Here is a 23110-nt window from a genome sequence, read left to right as displayed (position 1 = left end):
AACAATCCAACAACGTTAGACAAGAACAATGCCTAACTTTCTTGTCTAACCCAACCATAACGAAACTTAAGAAACATCTGCTCCATTAGGGACACCATTGCTTCAGCTGACCATCATAATATTCTGAATTAAGAAGAACTGAGACATCACAATCATGTAAAACCAAGAAGGTAGAGCAATAGAGACATGGTGACAATGGGATTACCAGACATGAGAAGTCCTATTATACAGAGCGAGATGTTAGTTTCTACGTGAGGAGGAGGCCAAAGGTCATAAGGCGAAGAGAGAGTTACTAAAAGCAAGCCAAGTGTTCAAATGGAATGGCTACTTACATTCCTTTTCTTTTCAAGTAAATATATATGCCCGTCTCATCAAGTTTTTCCCACACTACAAGGTCTTAGATATCCCCCTTTCGACTTCACACCCTTCTTCATCTTGCTGCTCGAAAAAATTCAGTCCACCCCATACGTGTCAATTGCTTTCTTTACTGTCATTTACTCTAGATAAAACAAAATTGCTAAGCTCATAGTTGGGATACTCAATGCTAAATTGCTGAACTTTCGTTTTCATATTCTTTCCTTGAGAGAGCCAGTCCATAACTTTATTCCTCAATTTGCAATTCAAGCACCCCTTCATTGCCATATTACTGTATAGTCATGAACTCCATCAGTGAAAGGCAAACTTGAAGGCAGGGACAAACTTGTTCCAAAAAAGACTTCGCCACACCAAATTGCGGAGTCAATCTCACAGTTGTCATTGAGGGTTTCTGCAGATTTGCAAACCTCAAACCAGCTTTGACCTTAATTCCAAATAGAATATTCTTCCCAACATCTACACACTGTGACATTGTGCGAGTGTGCGAGAAAGGATGAAAAAAAAAACACAAGCAAATGTATTGAAAACTGAAAAAGTAGCAATACATTGTTGGAGAGAGTCTCTTGAAAGTGCAGACACAACTAAATTGAAATCACAAAAAAATGACATAATGTACTCGACTCTAGCAAACCCTAGCCACCCTAACAAAAAGGGAGCAGCTTGTCAGATGGCATGACATGGTGCAAGAAATCACACAGCTAAATAAGGCAACCCAAAGACCTGAGTTGAGCTAGACTCAAACCTGGCATCAGAGGTCTAGATGCAGAGATACTGAAGCATATACATCTATCACCACCCCCCCCCTGCTGAAAATATCGCTGCAATATCAAGAAATTCCTCGTAACCTCTGCCATGCCTATCACCTAAGCGCCAAATACATAAGCTGGGGGGAAGAGTCCTCCATGAGATGTCTGGTGTATGTAAGTGCCTACACAGAAAGACGACTCTCAAAACCATCACAGAATTAAGACCTGACCCCCATATCATTCAATAAATCTATGGGACAGTGGTACTGATCATCTCATAGATGAACTTGGCCATTGACTCCATCCAATTATCTCTTAAGGCGTGAGACTACAACCATCTCATGTAATAATCCATTGCAACAATGATGTATTTGTTGCTAGTTCAACACGCAAAAGGTCCAATCCTCATCTTTAAAGTGTTCCAAGGGTAACATTGGATTATAAGGCACACAATCTCACGCACCAGCTTGCCCCAGCTATGCATTAAGGTGCAGTGTTAAAGGTCCACGTATGTCCTACTTATTGGCCTAAGGGTCTTGCAAATAGATCTAGTGATAGAGGTGTGGAGAACGTCAAGGATATACCTCACACTCACAAACGAAGTTCACATACGACGCCTTTTTGTGGACTTGAATCCTTAATCTAGCGTATCGTGCGCTTGTGAGAGAGGAAAGAGCTTATGCACATGCTCTTGTGCTTGTACACATTGCCTATCTTCTGCTTGTTCCTGTCCATGTGCTTTTGCATCTAGTTTGACACACAATGTGACACCCTTATGTTCATCCATCCACAAGCCACTTTTGTATATATCCTTCATGATAATGAGGCCATTGTAATAGAGGAGGAGGAGGAGAGAGATATATATATATATATATATATATATATAGAGAGAGAGAGAGAGAGGTTGGGAGAGAGAGTGAAGGCAGCACATAGGAGGAGGGAGGTGGGAGATACGATTAGATGTCACATCAAAAAGTGTACAATAAGGGGAAGATGGGAACTCAAATAGTCCCTCCACATTTCCCACCTAAAAGGCCTCTAAAGGGCCTCTAAATTGGCCCTTTTTCTGCCTTCATTACAGCCATCCCTTCCCATAGAATTTTGCCCTCAAAATTTGACATCCTGGCTGTCCAAAAAGTGCAGCAAACAGCAACTACTAATCAGTCCGGTAGGAGATAGGAGTGGTCCTAGACAAAGCTTTCTGGCTGCCATGAATTCTCATCCTCAGGGAGTCCCCGCCACTTGATAAGATACTCTATGTAGACCTTGTTTTGGAGTACATGGTCTATGAAAGCCATGATGCGCTCCGGGACATAGAGGATGTGAGCCTCCGCATCCATAGGTGGTAGCTCAAGAAGAACTTGGACATGTTGTCCTACATGCACCTTCAGCAAGGACACATGGATGGGGAGCTCCAACTTTGCGGATGATCTTGTAGGAACCGTAATACCTCTAAGCAAGCTACGTGTTGGTGTTACCTTTCAGCAAGGCATAACGGTTCTTATGGAGGCGTAAATGCACATAATCTCCTCTTTCAAAAGATAGATACTTCCTGCATTCATCGGCATACTTCTTCTGCTTGGCTTGGGCATCCTGCATATTCTTCTTAGCCAATTGCAGAAGGGCATCCATTCTTTCCAAGTCACTTCTTGCTTGCTGATTTTTCGCAGCCATGTCTGAAATAAAAGGTGGCATCCCAACCTTGCATCCATACATTGCTTCAAAAGGGCTCATGTCAATAGAAAGGTGTTTGGTACTGTTATAACAAAATTTAGCAAGAGCCAACCACTTATCCCAGGACTTCTGAATATCATGATCCTCTTCCATAATCGCTTTTCCTTTTTTAGTCCTTTCCTCTTGCTCCCTAATCGTCTCATCTCTTTCTGGAGTTGCCATTTTACAAATAATAATTTTCCAGATATTATAAAGCAAAAATCTTTATCAAGAGAAAAATATGACGGCCACTTCCCTGGTATTTGCTCAAGGCTTTGGATTTATCTTCAAACTCGACTCGCAATTTTCCTTCACGTGCAATCTTTATTTCTTTTCCATCCCGCTCCTTTTAATCCTGCTTGTAATTGTGCTTTTTTCAATCATGGTCTCCAAAATCCTTTTCGTTTTCGACTTCTTTACTTTGAAACAGACGAGGCTAAGAGTTTTGGAGCTCATGGGACCTGGGTAATACAACTTGGAGGAAAAGAGGGATAGAGAGGGGTCTTTGAAAAGAAGAAAGGGTAAAATGACCCTTAGAAAGGAGAGGGGTGAAATAGGAATGGATGATGTGGCTTTTTTCCTCAAGGTCCAAAGACCTTAGATGACGTGGCCTCTGTCAATACAAACATTCAAACAGTCGCCTTGCTCCCGAGATCTCCTTCACCCAATCTCTGTGAGTATCTGCATCAGCAAATCCACCAATTTGTCTTTTCTGTTGCTGACGTAGAATACCTCTGAAAAATCAGAGTCGCCCGTCGACTTCGTCATCTCTCCGCTGCCGCAATATCATGCTGAACTTCGATGCATCACAGGTATTGGCTGAACTTCGATGCGTCACAGGTATTGACTGAACTTCGCCCAGTATATTAGTTGAAAGAAAAAAGCGCAGTTCGGCTCTGAAGTTGGGTTGACGTGTATCGGACCTGCGGCTTAACAATCGTCGTAGTATGCGTCCAAGTATCTATCAAGTAAATATCAAACCTGTTCTGGATGCTACATGCAAAGTAACCATGTCGTAGCAGCAAATGCATCTATCCTGTGATCTTATGCAGCAAACACAACGCCCAGCTCTACACACTCAGACGACCATCCGCTCCTTAAAGATCCTCCGAGATACTTATGTGACCTTAGCACAGAGCCGTAGCTGTTTCACGCTCCAAAAATGCTCTGTGATAAACATAATTAAAGGCGACACCAGGGTGGTCAATCTGATGGCGAAGAAGACAAACCTATGCGACTGAATTCTCTTTCCCAGAATGTATCCACTGTGCTCTGATACCAGTGTGACATCAAAAGAGGGCTCTCCGCTTGTGTTCCTCCCAACCACGAGTTCCTGATAGATATTTCTAAGGCTGCGTAGAGATATCTCCTCCTCTGCCTTGCACCCTGGAGTTCTCTCTAGAACTCTCCCCCTAGCCCAGTGCCTGCCAACTGTCCTCCCCTCTTGGTGCCATGTGTCCACTAATAGACTCCTTCCATTTAGCCCCCTATAGGGGCTATCCTTTCACCTCTTTGTAAATGCGTAGCATTGCAAAACTACCACATGCATTATCATTCAAGGACATTAGAGCAAGCCATAGTTGGGATTTGTCTAATGGAGAAGTCCTCAGCAACTTTACCCCAATTGAAGAGCTCCATATCTTTAAGGGCCAGATCCCCTCAAGCATAGGTGCATTGTAAGAGCTCCAAATTAAAATTGTCTACACCTTGCAAAGCATTTGGAAGGAAAATAGTTGTAGTCAAGCGCACCAGCAGTAGTTTCAATAAAGATGCAATCATGGCTACTATCTGAGATCCCTACTGTGCCCTGCCCCTAGAATTCTCCTACTGAATTGCTCCTTTTTCATGTGAATTAAAAATGGACCCTTTACCCACTGCATAGATCTGTACTTGTAAGACAAGAATTTGAAACAATGCTATCTCAAACTCAACCAATTCTCAAGAGATACACAGAACAGATTGGTAGCAGGAAAATTCACAATTCACAAAAAATGTAACCTTCATTAAAAAAATCAAACTTTTGCTTGGAGCATTAAAAGACCATTTACAACTAGGAAAAGCAGCAACTGAAATAGCCAAAACATTGCAACAAATACATATCTACAATGTTGTTACAACACTCCATCAATGTTGACAAGGGCAGGACTAAACCAATCCACCTCTGATATGAAATAGCCCGCCATGTATTTTTTGACATCTCTCAAGGTCCAGGTTCCTCAGATTTACAAGCTCTGCTAGATGCCGCATTCCTGCTGCAGTGATTGCATTGCTCCTTTTGAAGCTTAGGCTTGTCAGACCTTTGAAACCTGAAATTCATTTAAATGATCAAGTGCTGTCAACTTACATTTCACTTAGCACATACCAAATTTAGCCTTTCTAATCTCATACTTCATGAGAGGCCTGAAAAAGTCAACATTTTAAGGGAACGTGCATAGCGTTTGTAAGTTCCAGTAATCTAAGAGGGGCGAGCAAGAAGCCATGTCCTTGACCAACATAGCATCAGAACCAAATTCTTTGATGCAGCAGGGTCCTTGTCTGATATCTTTTATAGAAGGATAGATCTTTACAAGTATACGATTCTGATGGCTTCTTGACCAACATAGAATCAGAACCAAATTCTTTGATGCAGAAAGGTCCTTGTCTGATATTGTTTATATTATAAGGGTAGATCTTTACAAGTATACGATTCTGTGTATGGGTTACATTCAAAATAGAAATTCATCATGATCGTAAGGCTTGAATAAATAAAAGTGAAGGATTTATATATTATATTTCATTAGAAAGATGGTACCCTCTAAATTCCAGCTGACCTGTCAAATAATCAAACCCTGCCTCAGAAATGTTATCACAGTAGTTTAAGCGCAAAGTCTGCAAATTTTCACAGTGCTGAATTTGTGAGAGCCCTGAATCTGTCACCGCAGAACTAGACACATCCACAGCCAAAAGGGAGAGTCCTTGGGAACCAATGACTTCAAGCCAACTGTCTTCCACACCAAGATAATCCCCAAGAAGCACATCCTGCAAACCCAAGAAAACCATGAAACACTCCTTCCTGTGATTGAAGCTTTCATAATGATTTTTATTGTCACTGTTTTTGCTTAGCAGGCCTGAAAACACATGGAAATCTGCACTAAAAAACAGAAACTCTATAGACAGCACTCAGAATTCAAAAAAATGCAAACTTTTTTGGCATGAAACCTGTAGGGCACAATTTCGGAAGGCTTCAAGTAAACATAGATTTAGTGACTGGCTGCGGATCAGTTGATTTAAAATCTGCTGGCTCAGATCTCTTGGAAGCGCAGAAAGAGGGCCATACGTCTCAATTCTCTGCAGAAAAACAAAGCAAAAAGCAACATGTATATCTGCAAGTATTCCATGTGAGTGCAGGTTTTAAAATCTAAAAGCAAAGCTAAGGACACCAGTATGATATCTACACATCAGCATCATCGTACTATCTGTCAACATGTGACTTACCTGACAGATTTCCAGGATTGACAATTCCAGAAGCGAGGGAGTTTGTCCATTTCGTCCCTGCTCTGTATCCATCTCATTAAGAAAAGATGATTTGATAGGCCATCTAAGACTGATACTTCTACTGGACCTTGAAAGACCGATCCTTTGAAATTCATCTCCATCATTTTCTGGGTGGTCCCTCTTTCTAGAACAAGCTCCTCCCATGAGGTTGGACTAGCTAAAGAGCTTCGCAAGTTCATGAAACCTCCGTCCTCATGTTCTTCAAGGCAGCCTATAATAGACTTTTTGATATGTGAGTAATAGCAATTAAAAATTTAAATTTATTTCCAACAAGAAATAATGAACTTAAAATGGTCAAACATATAGAGCAATATTTCAATATTGCCATCTTTATAATTGTACACAAACAAATACGCTGAGGCTCTTCCTCCAAAGACAAAAAGCAGATGGGCAAACTAGCGCTGAGGGGAAAGGATAATCAAATACAGTTTAATAGATTATTCGACTCACAATAGTTGCAGCACTATATTGGTAGATAAGTCTCTCATGCTAGTACTGACGAGATAAAGGGGGAAAGTAAACCGAAATATAGCAAAAAGATTAAAGGCACATGTCAGTGAGTTGTCTCTTCCCCTATTATATTGGTATCAAAGTTTCAGAATTTCTTTCCTGAGAGGTACAGATCAGTGACAGTTTGTCAGTGCATAGCTACCACACGCTCTGACAAGACAGCCGTAGCAACGAGACACCTAATAACCCCAACATGAAGGAGGCAATGGCTCCAAACACACAAGGCGATCCCAGCAGTACCCCTGCCTATAGCAGCCTAGACCTCCAAACACTTGAGACTCTGGTGACAGTATCCACCATGCCATTGATGGTATGTCCACAGTTCTAGGCCAAAAGATTACAAAGTGCTTATGAGCTTGGTTCAGATTTTTGAGCTTATGAGCAAGGAGCAAGGAGCAAGGACCCAAGCCAGTCTTCAATAAAAAGTCCACCTTTTCCACAGATAGTAGTTCCACCTGTAGAAAAGCTTGGAAACGCAGCCCAACAACGAAAAGAACTGGACCACGAATCATAGTAACACTACGGACTCAGAGACCATAACCAGGTAGGACAAGAGAACCCTTGGTTTTATATTCACATGCAAGACCACACAAAGCAGGATTGCCCACATTACAACAAGCTCAACATAGAGATGGCCACTCAAGTTACTCCCTTTGTTACTTCACATCCTGCAAAAATGACTTCCGTCAGCATTTAGGAGAGAAAAAAGTAGAAGGGAATCCTCACACCATTTCCACCATGTTTCAGTTTTACGGCCAGATGTCTGGGTAGAAAGTCCTCATCCTTGCAGATTCAGGGAGCGCTGATGACATCATCTCCACCAAGGCGCCTAGGCAGTCTTTCACCAACCACCACCATCGCCTTGAAAGGCGTGTTCATAGGACAATAGGTGGAGAGCAGCATCAAGGACACTTCAGCTATTCTGAACATCTGACAATGGATAGACAACAGACCAGTCAAGGTTGCACTGACATAGGCAGCAAACATTGGCACCAGTTCAAGGCCCGACCCAACTATCAAACCAAAGGGCCTGGATCTCACCATTCCTGGCTTGCTTCTTCTTGGGCTTCAAGACATCTGCCCGCCATTTGTTTTGATCCATTCAGATCGACAGGGAGATCTACCAAAGTGCGGAAGTTTTTTCTTTCTACATCAATTCTAGCCCACACTGTCACACACCATCCCACAGCAAGAGGTTTTATTGCAGGATCAGCCATTTGATGTGAGGACCAAAGCTAGTGACTATGCCATCGGAGCAATCTTGGAGATCGGCAGGGAGATCTACGAAGGTGGGGAAGTTCATCAATTCTAGCCCACACTGTCACCCCCAATCCCACAGCAAGAGGTTCTATTGGAGGACCAGCCATTTGATGTGAGGACCAACGCTAGTGACTATGCCATCAGAGCAATCTTGGAGAATAATGGTCATTCCATCGCATTACAACCTAATTCCAGCCAAGACTACGTATTCCGTACATGATAAAGAGCTGTTATCAGTCATTAATGCCCTCAAAATATGCATTTTCTATATATAGCTTACAGTCTGGACAAATTACCAGACGTTGAGGTGGTTACAAATGATGCCCACCGCCTAATGGTCCGACCGTCATGTCGATGGAGCTAGACTTTTCAACAATATGGGGGGGTGATAGTGTACCTTCCAGAGGCAGAGAATGTGGTTGCCTAACCTCTTAGTAGACCAGGAGTGATGACTTCCATTTCCATCATTCACGAGTCTACGATCACAGCCATCTAGAACTACTACCATGATGTACAGATTTTCAGGTTCATTAGTACAAGGTCATGCTCAACAACCAGCCCGGTGATTATGATGATGGTTAGTTGTTCTACAGGGGACGCCTTTGTGTGCTGTCCTAGATCCGTGCGACTCTACTTCACAACACACATGATTCAGCAATTGTCGCTCATCGAGGTGTTCAGGGCACTCTCAAAAAGCTAGGAAGGAAGCCTCATCTTCATAGCGACATCTACAAGCATGATTCGCAATGTTTCCAAGGTGAAGGTTCAGCATGGGAAGTTGCCTGGCCTTGGCTTTTGTGACAAACCTTGCACCAGCCATTTGTTCCACGGATACAATGTGCTTCACCATTGTGGAAAGTACCATCAATGCACAGGAAACAGCCCGGCTGTTTCTCTAATGGTGGCATCTGATAGTGACATTCCCCATGCGATTGTATTCGATCAAGAGTCAGAATTCGTCAAAGCTCTTTCAGACAACTTTGGTACCAAGTTCAATTTTCCCAGCAGCTTTCACCCTCGGTCCAATGGCCAAACAAAATCTACAACCAATGGGCTTTCGCCATATTGAAGTGCTATGTTGCACAAACACAGCAACAACACCCATTCAACCAGTGTGAGTTGGACTCCCTACGAAGGCGGCCTCGGCAACAAGTTCAAGCCCCTTCTTACTAAAAGATCCAAGAAATTGTACAAAGCCGATTGCATCACCAAATCATGTGGGCAGATCATTGCATACGTTAAAGACCGCATTGCCAAAGCACCAAGCACAGGCCAATAAGCACCCTGCGGATGTTGATTAGACTGACTACCAGAACTGCACCAAAACCCCTGCATTCTCTGAAACCACTTGAGGAGGTATTCCATGCACGGCTTGTCTTTGTGTGTTACTTCAGGCACCACATGCTTTTGCATGTGCCTTTGTTGCCATCTATCAAACAGTTCCTCTCTGATTTACATCACGTATTCTTATGAGAAAGGCTGTTTAATGCAACCGATGGAGTTGAGCTTTTACTTTTGTTTTCTTCTTACTTGACGAGTTTGGACAACTTTATCATATATATACAAGATTCGATAGTTTTGAAAGTCTGATTTTAGACCAAGCTCGGACAATTCTTTCATAAAATTAATAATATATGAAAACTGGACGTTTTGTGCATAAGCATACTTTCTGAAGTATTAAGTGTATGCGTCAAACTCTAAACAATTTTGTTAGTTTTGACAAAACGGTTTAAAAACCTGGAGACCAAATGACATTTAGTTGCTGCCAATCTAGTTGCTACCACGCCAATCCATATTGTACTGGACTCTGTCGCCTATGCCAACTGTCGGCACTCCGGAGGTGAAGGGCAGACTCAGCCATGACGAAGGCTAGCACTAAAGGAGAAGGCTAAGTATATCTTTTTGAGTAGGGCTTGTTTCCCAAACGTCACTCTTCTTGAAAGATCGAAGGTAGAGCCCCATCATGCTCCTTCCATTGAAAATAAACTTTAAACAGTTGAGCCAACAGATTAAGACGGATTAAGTCAAATCACGGATTAGAAGGTAGCAAGGAGAGGTCAAGAAGGGACTAAGGGCCGTTAGCTCAACCGTGCCTTGCACTGATACAAGAGGAAGGAAACAAAATGAATTTTAGCCTTGTCAGCCTTTGGATATATGTGGAAACCAATTTTCCAATTTACTACCATTCTCCTAGTTTTATTTTGGAGCTTCTTCTTCCATTAAGCTTCTGCAGGATGATCTTGTCATTCATATGTTTAGGATACTCACCTGCTGGTTAAAAACCTTGCCTAGATCATAAAACCTGAGGAAAGGTCATCATCCCCTAGGCTTGAACATGTTATAAATCTCTCAATTGTTGGATCTAGGATTCACTTTCTTCAGAGATGCTTCCAATTAAGTGTTCCTCCTCCTGCCCAGGGATTCACCTACTAAGAGATGGATCTGAATCAAACTCCCCTTTGAACAAAAAAAACTTCCTTTGATGGCGCCCATGGGTCTAATCACTAAATTCTTATTAAAAATGACAGTCGATCATCAAATAACAACCATTTAAATCATAATGAAAAAGAAACATTTGGCTGTAACGTAAACGAATGCAGGCGACCAAAAACGTAGAGCTGCGAAAAGGCAGCCATTTTTCCGGAAAAATGCGACCAAAACGTAGAGCTGTTTGCGAAAAGGCAGCCATTTTTTCCCTCCTGCATTGAAGTTTCAACAAGTTGTCAACGTAAAGATCACAATGCAGTGCGTTTCGACAATTTGTCGGCGTATCACAATTGCACCTGTCTACAAGTGCGTCTACAACGGCGCAAAAGCGAAATCCCGTATCTTTCAAATTTTTCGAATCGCCATGCCAAAATTCATCGCCAAGGGGGGCATACAAACGGAGAATCTAGTGGATTGTCAAGTCCCGACTGACTCAATCAGTACTCAATTGGAAACTCTCCTGGAATACAAACAAGGGCCATTTGGGTTCCATCGCTGTGGCTGAAAGAGATAGAAGGTGAGGAGAAAACCTCGAGACTGGACGCAGGGAAGGCGATTCTGTTGCTGTCCAGGCACGAAGAAGATGATGATCGCTTTGAAGAAGCGCCATAGCGGGAGCAGCAGAACGACCGAGAAAGGGAGCAAGGCGAAGCGTGCAAGCTACGGCTGGGGGTGGCAGAAAGGGGGGGTAACGATGGAAACCGCCGGGGGGGGGGGGGGGGGAGGCGAGAGGGCAGAGTTTGTTGGGGGTGGAGGAGAGGCTGGAGGATGGAATTGAAAGCAAAAGGCGAAGGGGAAGGGGAAGGGGGATGAAGAAGAGGAGGAGGAGGAGAAGCTAGAGGAAGCAATAAGGAAAGATAGGAATTGAGGAGGACACAGACGCCATAGCCAGAGCTTGGGAGCTACAAAATGAAGAAGAAGAAGAAGAAGATGACAACGACGACGATGACGAAGAAGAAAGGCTTTACATACCCCCCCTTTCACGTCATCATGCTACGTCATCCCCCACGTGGGACCTCCACCTGTTTATGCATCTTCGTAGTGTCTGGCCCTTGTGTGTGTGTGTGTGTGTGTTTTGCCTGTTTAGGCCAAGTTTCGATCATGTCGCAAACTGGTTGCTACCTGGAATGCTCACATCTGTGTGCAAGCATTTGTGTCAGTGGAGAGAGACGGTTTTCTTAGTGACCCCTCCCCAAAAGACCCCGCCCTCAAAGAGAGGCTCAAGAGAAAACCGAGACACCTAATTTGCAGACACATTAGATTTTTGAATGCACAGTCTACACGTCTATAGGAAAACCAGATAGAAAAATTCTGGGCATGAACGAAAAGGCAACCACAACTTGGTTTTCTGCTGGTGTTTCACAGTCCACGCTCATCGCAAATCAGGCCCTGTCATGTGAACATGCTCTAAGGCTCTTTACACACTACCAGCTTGCCCGCCTACCAACCAAAAATGCAAGGATGTTTCACCACATGGGAAGACCCAATTGGCCCCTAAAATCATGCAACCTGCCCAAACTTGGGCAATCAAGACCTCGAGTTTCTTTGGTGGGGCTTGAACCTACAACCTTTTGCAAGAGTCATATTATTTATGCTTGGGCGGGCAGGGCTTCAGTGTGTAAACACCCTAAGTAGTCCCTTCTTACATATCCACATTCGATATATTTATTGTACAATTTATTATTTTCTTTTCTTTTGGTAGAATGTATATTTATGTTGTTCTCAGTATTATGTATATATACATGTATGTTGCATTATGTATATATACATGTATGTTGTTCGTCATACTTCATACTTTTTCTTTAAAAAAACAAAACAGGCCGAATATATTAAGGAGGGGGGTAAGCCCTGCAAAACGAGGACCCAAAATACAAGCATAGATAACATAAAGCATCTCTCTCTCTCTCTCTCTCTCTCTCTCTCTCTCTCTCTCTTATTATTATTACTAATTAAATGTTTTATTCCTTCTTTTACACAGATCCCCTCCCTAAGGTGCTCCTACCTCCCTAAGGTACTCTTCCCTAAGGAACTCCTCCCTAAGGTACTCTTCCCTAAGGAACTTTTACCTCCCTTCATACTTATCCCATAATCCTCCCCCAACAACCCCGCACTTTTGAAATCCCCACCTACCCTATCAATTACTTCCTCGTGTGGACACTACCTTCACCAATAGTGTGTGGCATATGATAATGTTGTAATCGCGCATGTATACTCCAAAGCTTGTGGACCTCTGGACAAGGAAGAACTAAAGCAAAAGTATCTACTAGTTTACATTCCATCTTAATGCTAGCTAGCATGTACCTTGCTTAAGACCTGGAAGGAAATGTGATCTTAACAAGTTATGAAAATGTGCTACATGAATGCTCCAGTCCAAAACCATTGGCGCCGCAAGGATTTGCTTTGTCCTTGTGGATGCATCCATCAGAGCCTATTGGAAGACAATATGATTATTGAAATTTTATTTCCATTGTGCACAACATAATTTACCCAATATAAAATCCTTAAATTAAGAGAAAGTATTAAATGCTCTTGACAAGAATATGGAATTATGTAGATAATGTTCAAGAATATCCTTAAATGATCAAAGGTTAGAAGATGCATGTAAGAGGCTTCTTGTCCTTTTTTTGTCTTAAATAATGGTATGTCATCCCACCTAAGCCCTTTAATCAAAGAAAAAGGCATATGATTATGTCCTTAGGTATCCAAAGGAGGATTTTTGGGTCCCATGCTCCACCCACTTCCATTATAGATTAAAATTGTGTCTTTCATCAAACATTTAATACACTCTCAATAGGTATTCAAAAAATGGAACGGTTGAAATCAAACCTAATTCTCAAGGCTAGCTACTTTTTACTATCCAAATATGATAGCTCCCTACTTCCCTCCCATTTATCACTCTCATAAACAAGAGAGCACAAGTAATCATGAGCACTGCCTTAAATACCAATTCCTTAGTGTTGTCGCACACAAAGCAAAGTTATTTTCATGGGTGAGGCTTGTGCACGTCAATCTAACATGGCACAATGCTAGAGAGACAAGTGAACCTACAATAGAAAGGCACTTTGGATATATATAGAGCATGCAGCAACATGTTCTGGGTGAGGGAAGAGAGGAGATTGTTTTCGATGCGAGCAGGTACCCCCATGTGATCAGTAGCCTAGGTGGTGATTGGGATAGTTTCTAAAAATTGATAGATGAATAGCTCGCTCAAAAAGCAAGAGAAAGACGAAATCAAAAGTCATAATAAAAGTGTATGGGTAGCGCAGCCTGGCGAAGACAGGCTGGGCAACTTCAATTAGAAAGGTGGGACACTTTTTGCAAAAGAAAACGTAGAACGTTGCCTGGAAGGCACGATCAGTCCAACAAAGAAACTATGATATTATACTCAGAGAATCCATCAGCAGTCTAGCTATGCTGAAGAATATGTTAAAAACAAGGGCCAAGCACAACCAATGAACATTGGCCAATGAACTCAGAGAATAGACAAATGTTGTAGCCAACAACAATCAGTTCCAATACTTGAGGTCAATGGGTACCAAAAACTACAAAAGGGAGCGCCAAACCTCACATCAAGAACTATGAGCTCCTCTCAACCCTCTCAAACAAGACAAAAAGCAAGGACAGAAGATCTCCTTGATCTAGAAGATTGCGAAGCAAAAACAAAGACGTCTTGCTTTCTCAAAGGTCCAGAGATACTGAAGGTAAGGTTCCAGTGCATTGTGCCATCAAGATGACACTTCAATGAGGAAGAAGGTTGCATGCTTTGTTGTCATACATTACTCGTCTGCAACTAAAACCATATCTCTAAATATAGCCATTAAGCCTCCAAGCTAGCATTGACTCAATAAATCCTTAACTATAGCCAAAAACATTAATGATCACGAGAAAACGTAAGATCATATGACCTCTTAAAAATACATGCAATCAAAACGAGTCCTGCACATTCAAAGCCTACAAATATATAAAAGCAATTGAAAACCCAAATTAAAGAAAATGATCCATGAGGGATTGTCAATGTTTTCAAAAAAACCAAACACAAATCATAACACCACAAGAAATGAACAAAGGGTATCTAGAAGAAAGGATCCAAATTTGAACCTATAATCTAATTTTATCTCTTGCTTATACTAACAACGAAGTAAAGTGACAAAGGATATTGTATCATCCACCTTTCAATCATTTATAATTCCTAGCAAACTTTTATAACTTAGTCAAACAAGAAAAATATTACATTCGTTACTTATAGATATTACAATTTATTTGCCATGGCACGTTTATGAATTATGTTTGTGGAGCAATATAAAATGTTCACCATGGACATCATGTGACAATTATCCATCATTCATACAATAAGCATGAAAGTTCATAGAACTTTGCAATATTTCACAGGGTGGAGTCTGATCCTTCACACCCCATGACACACACTCAATCATGGTCTTGTGTAGTTGCATTGCGGTCTCCACATTTTTCCTGCATACTAGTTTGAAGTTAGTAATATCCTGGTATGCCCTTTTGTTTTTTATCGTAGCATGTGTGTGTGTGTGCCCCCCATCCGTTCCTCACGGTAGGCTGCTTTAATTATTTTAGTTGTGATAATTTATTTCATAATTGAACCACACTTGGTGTCATTATTGGCTACCTAGTTTGTGGTTAGCCTAATGAGCAATTATTCGCTTACCTAGTATTGTGTTTTTTATATGGATCACATCTAGCCTTGGTATATGTCTTCAATAATGATTTTTTCACTATTTTTATTAGTCGTGGTACTTGGAAACAATTTGTATGGAATTCTTTTATTAGTTACAAATTTGTTTTGTCACATATCTTTCATCATTGCATATGTATAGCAATGGTTGAATCTGTGATATTATGACCTCATATGAATATGAGCTTGGCCTATTTGAATGTCTCCAAATGAACTTTGTTATTTTGAATGGAATATTGTCTCTTTTATCATACTTTGTGATGTAATATGTTCCAAAGCTTACTGACATGATAGATAGTTCCGTGTTTAGGAATGTTGTTCGAGTTCCAAATATTTGCCCCTGCTCATTCTGGGTAGTGTTTTTTGTTTCTAGTTTAATATCCATGAAGTTTGTTGGATATATCTAGAAAGGGTTATCCAGTTTGTTATATTTATAGTATCATGTTTTTCAAACTTCAAACCTGTTGTATTGATTTTGTCTATCCACTTCCCATTTGTTGGTTCCTCTATGTCATTTGGTAGGAGAATGAATTTCTTCTTTTTGGTTTTGAATGCTACTATGATTACTTTCTCCATTACTTCTTGCAACCCATTCTCTCCCATCAATGGAATTGCCTCACAGCATTTTGTTATGTCTGCCAATATAACACTTTATATTTGCTTGGGGCAATTCAATGTAAAATCATATGTATCCATTATCCAATAAGGGCAACATCTTGATCCACTCCATCATCCAATAAGGGCAACATCTTGATCCACTTCATAGAAAGATTTTTGCTTGTAGATCTTTGCAAGCTTCTTGAAGTGGCTCTAGGCATGTCTTTAGAAGTGATATTATTAGAACTACTGTTTGAGAGAAACAACAATTATGGGCATTTGTAATCCATCTAAAGGACTTTTTGTGTGCTTTATATGAAGCAGTTATGTATGGAAGAGATTTCAATAACACTTAGATTTTGTGGATAGCTTGATTCTTGAATTTCACACATGTTTGTGGATATTTCCTCTATCAAATTTTTACTGCATCTGAAATCCTCCCCTTCAAGCCTTTCAAGTGCTAAGTGTCGTATTAATTTTTTGCACACACATGCTACATCATTTTGAGCTTTATCCATGTAGCATAGATATAAGGTTCTTGTCAATTCCTCTATCTACCCTTTCCTTTTAGTGATTAAGTCTTGAGAGTCGAATTGATTTTTGCTAGTAGTAGTCAAGTTTGTGTATAACTGATCTATTTCATCAGTGAGGATTTTAATAATGTCCTCACTAGCTAGGCTTGGAAATACAACTTCTGCAAATTCATTCCTAGTGGATATCAATTCCTCTTTCAGTTCTTGAAGGTTGTTTGGTCTTAATGAGATATGATTCGATCCTTTTTTAATCATTTCCCGTAGTCTTATGTCTTGGATTAGTTTTAAATCACATCTTGCTACATGACCAAACTCATTCTCTTTGAATAGCAATTACCTTTTTGATTTGCATGCACATTCTATTTTCTCATTGATACGAAATTCACAAAATGTTTCATTTGGTTTATATGCCTTTTTTTGTACATTTTGTGTAAATTTACATCTGAAGCCAACAATATCCCATATGTTCATGTCAAATTTCACATGGGATTTTTGAACTACTTTTTCAAACAACTTCTTTATATAGATGGATTTGAATATTCCATTGGCAAATAGTACCTGAAAATATTTGTCAATCTTTAGGGGCCAACCTGTGAAATGCACATGTATGCAGTGTTATGGTTGGCATGCACATTAATGTCTTTGGGGGTATGATACACCTTTACTTGCCCCTTTCCCAACTGCCCACGTATTCTTAGTCATCTTTACTTGCCCCTTTCCCAACTGCCCAAGTATTATTAGCCATCATATCTCAATTAGAGTTTGATAAGAAATTCCAAGAGCTTGATCTAAATATTTTCAAAAATGACCCTAAGCCTCCTTTGCTACTGCTCGTTCAACTGGTAGTAGAAGGTTGGTGCAAACAACCTAAATCACACATGCAAAAAAGCTCCACTAATAAAGTTTGTGCAGATTCAAAATCAACTTGAAGAGTTGATCATCCAAAATGAGAAACAACAGGAACATTTTATGATGACAACTCCCTAGTTAATGAAGAGTTTTTTCAAAATTCACAGGGTAAGCGACGTCTCCTCTACATATCGAGGAAAGAGAGACTATTTGGAGATATATCTCCATGCCCAGTGGGCACTCATAGCCTAATAGTGCTAGATGATCTCACTTAGAAAGAAAGAGAGATTATTACACAAAGGGACCATACTCCACCACCTATCGATAGCTCACCACAATTAAATCCCAATGAAGCTCCATATGCAAACCCTTATATTCTTGAGAGACAAATCGAAATAAATTTAGCATCGATTAATAACAAAGCATGGAAATTTGTTGACTGCTCACTCTTAGCACTGATTTCTATTGCCATGTGGGCACTGATGGGAGACTTCGAAAAAGAAGGAAGAGAATTGAAAGAGCACTCCAAAGATTTAGCGAAGGGACAAGAATATTGATTGATGAGAACTACAAACCCACATCATGCTTTGACATAAGCCATTTTGATGCTGAAATTGATGTGAAAGTCCATATGGCATAAGGGAAAAAGAAAACTCATTTTGGGGCCTTTTAGCCTAGAAGGAAAATAGCCCTGCACCAATCAAAGGAGGGCCAACGTAACGTTGAAAAAATATAAAAAGGAAGAAAAAAGAAATATTGTCAAGTTTGCATTCAATGTGGATATTTGAGCTACTTTGTTATATCTAATGCATGGTGCATAGTTTGGTACTTCCAACATCACAGACACATTTGGAGCGGGCCAAAACCCTTGAAACGACATTTGAAACATTGAAAACGGGCACTCGGAGGCTCGAAAAAGGCCAAAAAGGCACTGCAAAAAAAGTGTACTAAAGAAGGCAATTTGACAGGTTGGCCCCTAAAGGCTATGAGTGCCCACTGGGCATAGATATGTATCTCCAAATAGTCTCTCTTTTCTTGGATATGTAGAGGAGACGTCCCTTACCCTGTGAATTTTGAAAAAACTCTTCATTAACTAGGGAGTTGTTATCATAAAACATTTTTGTTGTTTCTCATCTTGGATTATCAACTCTTCAAGTTGATTTTGAATTTGCACAAACTTTATTAGTGGAGCTTTTTTGTATGTGTGATTTAGGTGCCATAGTTTGCACCAATCTTCTACTGCTAGCTGAACTAGCAGTAGCAAAGGAGACTTAGGGTCATTTTTGAAAGTGTTTAGATCAAGCTCTTTGAATTTCTCATCAAACTTTAATTGTGATATGATGACTATGAATGCCTGGGCAGCTGGAAAAGGGGCAAAAAAAGGTGTATCATACCCCAAAGACATCAATGTGCATGCCAACTATAACACTGCATACATGTGCATTTGTTTTAGTTTAATGGTTTGTTTATGATTTTTTCAAAAAAAGCATTTGTCTTACTGACCATTAGAGGATACCTCTATGAAGTTCATAAGATTTGTGTGTGTGTTTACAATACATATGCAAACCAATTCATTACAATGTTGAAATTTAAATCAACAACTTGATTCAATACAAATCAAATTCTAAGCATCATTTTGTTTAATAATACAAAGCTTTAGATTGTCACGCAGTATTTTGGTCGAAAGGTAAGTTGCTTTTTCTAATAATGTCATTCCAAACATTTCCAAATATCTAGTTATCAATCAAAATAACACTGATGATATAAATAGCCCCGTATACTTGTCGCACTTTGTGAAATTTGTCATATTAATTGAAGGAGAGATATTAACCTTCCACCATCCAAGATACCATTTTGTTAGAATAATTTATGTTACATTGAGAAGGAAGGTTTAGAACAGATCTCTTCAGTTGTTATCCATGTCACAATTAATTCCAAAAAAAGTTTACATCTAATGATGTTATGTCTAGTGTACATCAGTTTCATCTTTTGTCTTTGTCATGTGATTTGACATTGCAATTACATCATAATAGAAATGCCCAATCATATGAGTCATCGAATGTACATTCTCCACTGTCATTTGTTGTTTCAATTGATGTAAGTATTGTTGTCATCATTGGGGATAAGAGACATTTTCCATGTGACCAAACATTTTTAGTTTAGTAAGTGTTTGTGTGTCCTCTATGTTAAAAAGTTATGTTTAATCTAATAGATATGAGCACTATTTAGTCATTTTTAGCTAATAATATTTATCTAAGAAGTATGTAACTACCATGGAGAAGGAATCCAACAACTATGTATATTTATATATAGAAATATATATAAAAACATATAGAAACACACACACACACACTATCCCTTTTTCCTTTTGACCATACGAATTACTTTTCTTCCCTTTATAATCCTTCGAAACCCGTTTAAACTATCTTCTCCCCTCCCCCCCTGCTCTCTCTCTCTCTCTCTCTCTCTCTCTCTCCAGAATTGTCCCCTCACTTTCTCTCTACCCTTCTCTCCCCTCTCTTTCTCCTAAATTCCCTATTTACCTACTTTTTCCCTGTTTACACTAACTTTCCTAATTTTTTTTCTTAATTCCCTAAATTTTTCTTGATGTCCCTCTCCCTAAGTTCCCTAATTTTCTCCCTCCTAAATTTCCCTACTTTTTCCTAATTCCCCCGAATTTTCCCAAAATTTTGGCCTAATTTTCTCCATATTTTTCCTACCTTTTTTTAAAAATTTTCCTAAAGTATTCTCCTAATTTTTTATATTTTGCCCTTTTTCCTAGTTTTCTTTATTTTCCTAAATTCTTAAAATTTCCTAATTTTTTCCTATTTCTCCTAATTATTCCTAGTTTCTTCTTAAAATTTCTTATTTTTCCAATTTCCCCTTCTTTCATTATCATTCTAATTCTCTTATCCCTAGTTTTTCCTATTTATCCCTATTTTCTCCTCTCCCTAATTCTCCCTATTTTTATCTCTCCCTATTATCCTTGAATTTGTCTCCTAAGTTTCCCTACCTTTTCTCTCCCAATTTTCCCTAATGTTTCTCTCCCTATTCCCCCCCCCCCCCCCAAAAAAAAAATCCAATTTTTTTTCTAATTTCCTCCCCCCTTTTTTCTTGGAAAAAGAAAAACCCTCCCTAACCTAACTACACTCCCTAACTACTTAGACAAACTAGCTAAACCTCCTAACTACCCTGACTCCCTAACTACCCCTGTCTCTTTGACTACCTACTCTACCGACTAAGCCTATCTAGCCTTAAAAACCCACCTCCTTCTCTCACCTGCTCCTGCTCATTCACAACCCCCTGCTGTCCCGTTGTCTTGCTCTGTGGCTGTTGTGCTCCCAATTCTATGTAGCCTCCAATTCTCCCCACCCTCCCTCGTGTGTTGCGGCTCCCCCCGTCTTGGTTCTCCACCGGGCTTTGTTGTACCCTTGAGTCCTCGTAGTTTGTGCCTTATTGCTAGTGGTTTGCCAGGCCTTGCCTGTTGCCTTGGCTCGTAGACACCTTTGACTCCAACCCCTCGCAGCATTCTCGCTATAAAGTGGCTTTACACACTCTAACATCGACAACTTTGTCTAAAGCCGCCTGTGTGCCTCTCCCTTCCGCTTTGGTCTTTAAGCCTCTGCCTCCCCGTTCAACTTCTTCTGACTTAGATTTTGACTAAGCTTTGCCTTTGCCACTACGTAATGTTCTCACAGGTCTTGTTTCCACACCCCCCTTCCCTTTCGCCCCCCCCCTCTATGCATATATGTTCCCATTATTTTTCCTTCTTAGTCTTTCCCCCCTCTCTACTTCACTCATTAAATCCACTTAAACCCCCCTCTCCATTTATATAAATTCCCTTTGCAAACGCCCCCACACACACACCGCTCTCTCTTTTCCCTTGAAATGCCACCCCCCCTACCACATGCCGCCCCCCCTTTCCCTTTTTTCTATATATATAAATTTCTACTTCTTTCCCCTTTTATATATCTTCATATATATTTCTCCTCTCTCTCTCTCTCTCTCTCTCTCTCTCTCTATGTTTCCCCCCTTCTCTATATCTTCATTTTCTTTTCCTTCCCCCTTCCCAATATACATATTTTCATCTACAATTCTTCCTATCTCCCCCCCCCCCCTTTTATATAAGTTCCCTTTAATAAACCTCCCTTAAATTTTTATTGTAGTTTTTCCATTGGTTTTCCACTTTAACATGTCCCTTTATAGCATCCCTTTATAATCTCCCTTCAAAATTTCCCTTAATAAAACCCCCCTATAGTCAGTTACTTTACCTCCTTAATCTATCTTTCATTTCCATTTTTCTTCTACTTCTATTCATAAGTTTTTTTCACCCTACTTCGATAAAACCACTTTTTTCACTTGCATTTCTACATTGTGCTAGTCAAGCTTGTGGTTAAGCTTCTATTTTATTGTGACCCCGATAACAAGGGAGGGGTGTTTATGACACCTGCCTTCCCAATCAAAGTTAAGCTGGTTCTTACCATGTTTTCTTGTTGGATGGTGGCAGGTAGGCAGACTCCCCTCTTCAATAAAAGTGATGCTTGTGCTAGGACTTATCCAAGCTCAACTTCTATACAGTTTCCACAAAGTCATTTCTACAAAATGGCCTACTGTAGGTTTCCTTTATAAACAAGGATTCACCGACTTGTACAAAATTTTCCATTAATGCAATTAGTCCTATTCAATTGTCTAGCTTTGCCCTTTTGTCTTTTCACTATGCAAAGGGGTGTTGTCGAGTCTTCCACACACACACACACACACACACACTTACTTTCCCTTCCTTCATTGGTGTGGTTACTTGCTCATTACTTCTACACACTCACACACACTCCCTTTCCTTTTATACTTCCTAAAATTTCTCCCCATCTCTCTCCAAAATTTCCCTCTTTCTCTACCTAACCTCTCTGTCTTCACCTCTTGCTCCCTCTCTATTGATCCCCTCTCTCTACTTTTTAACCCGCCTCTCTCTCTATTCTTTCCCCCTCCCTCTCTCTCTCTCTCTCTCTCTAACTACGCTTCTACCTCTCTCCCTAACCATACCTCTACTCACCTTCTTACACTTCTACCTACCTCTACTCACTAACTACTCCCTAACCAAGTCTCTAACCCAAAATCCTCTTGTGACTATTCAATTCCATTTCCTGTGACTACTACATTGCATCTATATTAAAGCAATAAATGGGCTCCATTATGGAATTACGCTGTTGTTGATCAGTTGGAACAAGGATTGAGGATGGCGGTACTGTGTGACGCCTATTGCAACCTTGGAGATAGCATTGCGGCTATGTTCATATACTCATACGAGGGCAAATCCACATAATACGTAGAAGCTCACCATGGACTATGCCACATTGCCAGTTGCCAGCATGCATTTAATGTACTTAACATATGCATGGGTGCTTTCTTGTATTTCAATGTAAGAGTACTAATACGCACCTGCAATGGCTCTACTATAAGGGTATGTACAAACCAGCCCGTTGATCATTACTATAGGACCTTAAGTGGACTACAAGACCATAGGACCTTCTTAAGTGGACTGCAAGACCCGAAGACCATGAGACATGGAATATGGATCTCATGACCTCATAACCTTCTATACGTTGTTTTAAGACCTTGAACCCTTCTAAGTGGACCTTAGGACCTTTACACCATGGTCCACTTATTCCTTTGGTGTGCCTTATGGATGCTATGTGCATATGGCTTTTTTAAATATCCGTATTAATTTTTCATTATAGTTTAGGCAATATAAGGGCCTTTCTTTTGAAAAAAAGTTTACATCTAATGATGTTATGTCTATACTT

The 23110-nt window shown here is 40.3% G+C and overlaps 1 protein-coding gene across 1 annotated transcript in view; it reads right to left on the bottom strand.

Moving 5' to 3' along the window:
- The window catches only part of LOC147887092 (uncharacterized), a 100587-nt gene extending 89029 nt beyond the window's left edge, over positions 1-11558 (bottom strand). Inside the window, exons 1-5 of the mRNA XM_087394170.1 lie at positions 11156-11558; positions 6309-6579; positions 6033-6161; positions 5645-5852; positions 4994-5140 (exon numbers count right to left, since the gene is read on the bottom strand). Of these exons, the coding sequence (XP_087250296.1) occupies positions 4994-5140; positions 5645-5852; positions 6033-6161; positions 6309-6512 (688 nt within the window). The 5' untranslated portion in view covers positions 6513-6579; positions 11156-11558. The remainder of the gene's footprint in view (positions 1-4993; positions 5141-5644; positions 5853-6032; positions 6162-6308; positions 6580-11155) is intronic.
- Between the last annotated feature and the right edge of the window lie 11552 nt (positions 11559-23110).

This window comes from Dipteris shenzhenensis, chromosome 23, assembly GCF_047967505.1.
Source record: "Dipteris shenzhenensis isolate YYH24624 ecotype China chromosome 23, Dip_SZ_1.0, whole genome shotgun sequence".
Taxonomy (NCBI): domain Eukaryota; kingdom Viridiplantae; phylum Streptophyta; class Polypodiopsida; order Gleicheniales; family Dipteridaceae; genus Dipteris; species Dipteris shenzhenensis.
This window is presented reverse-complemented; position numbering and strand designations above follow the sequence as displayed.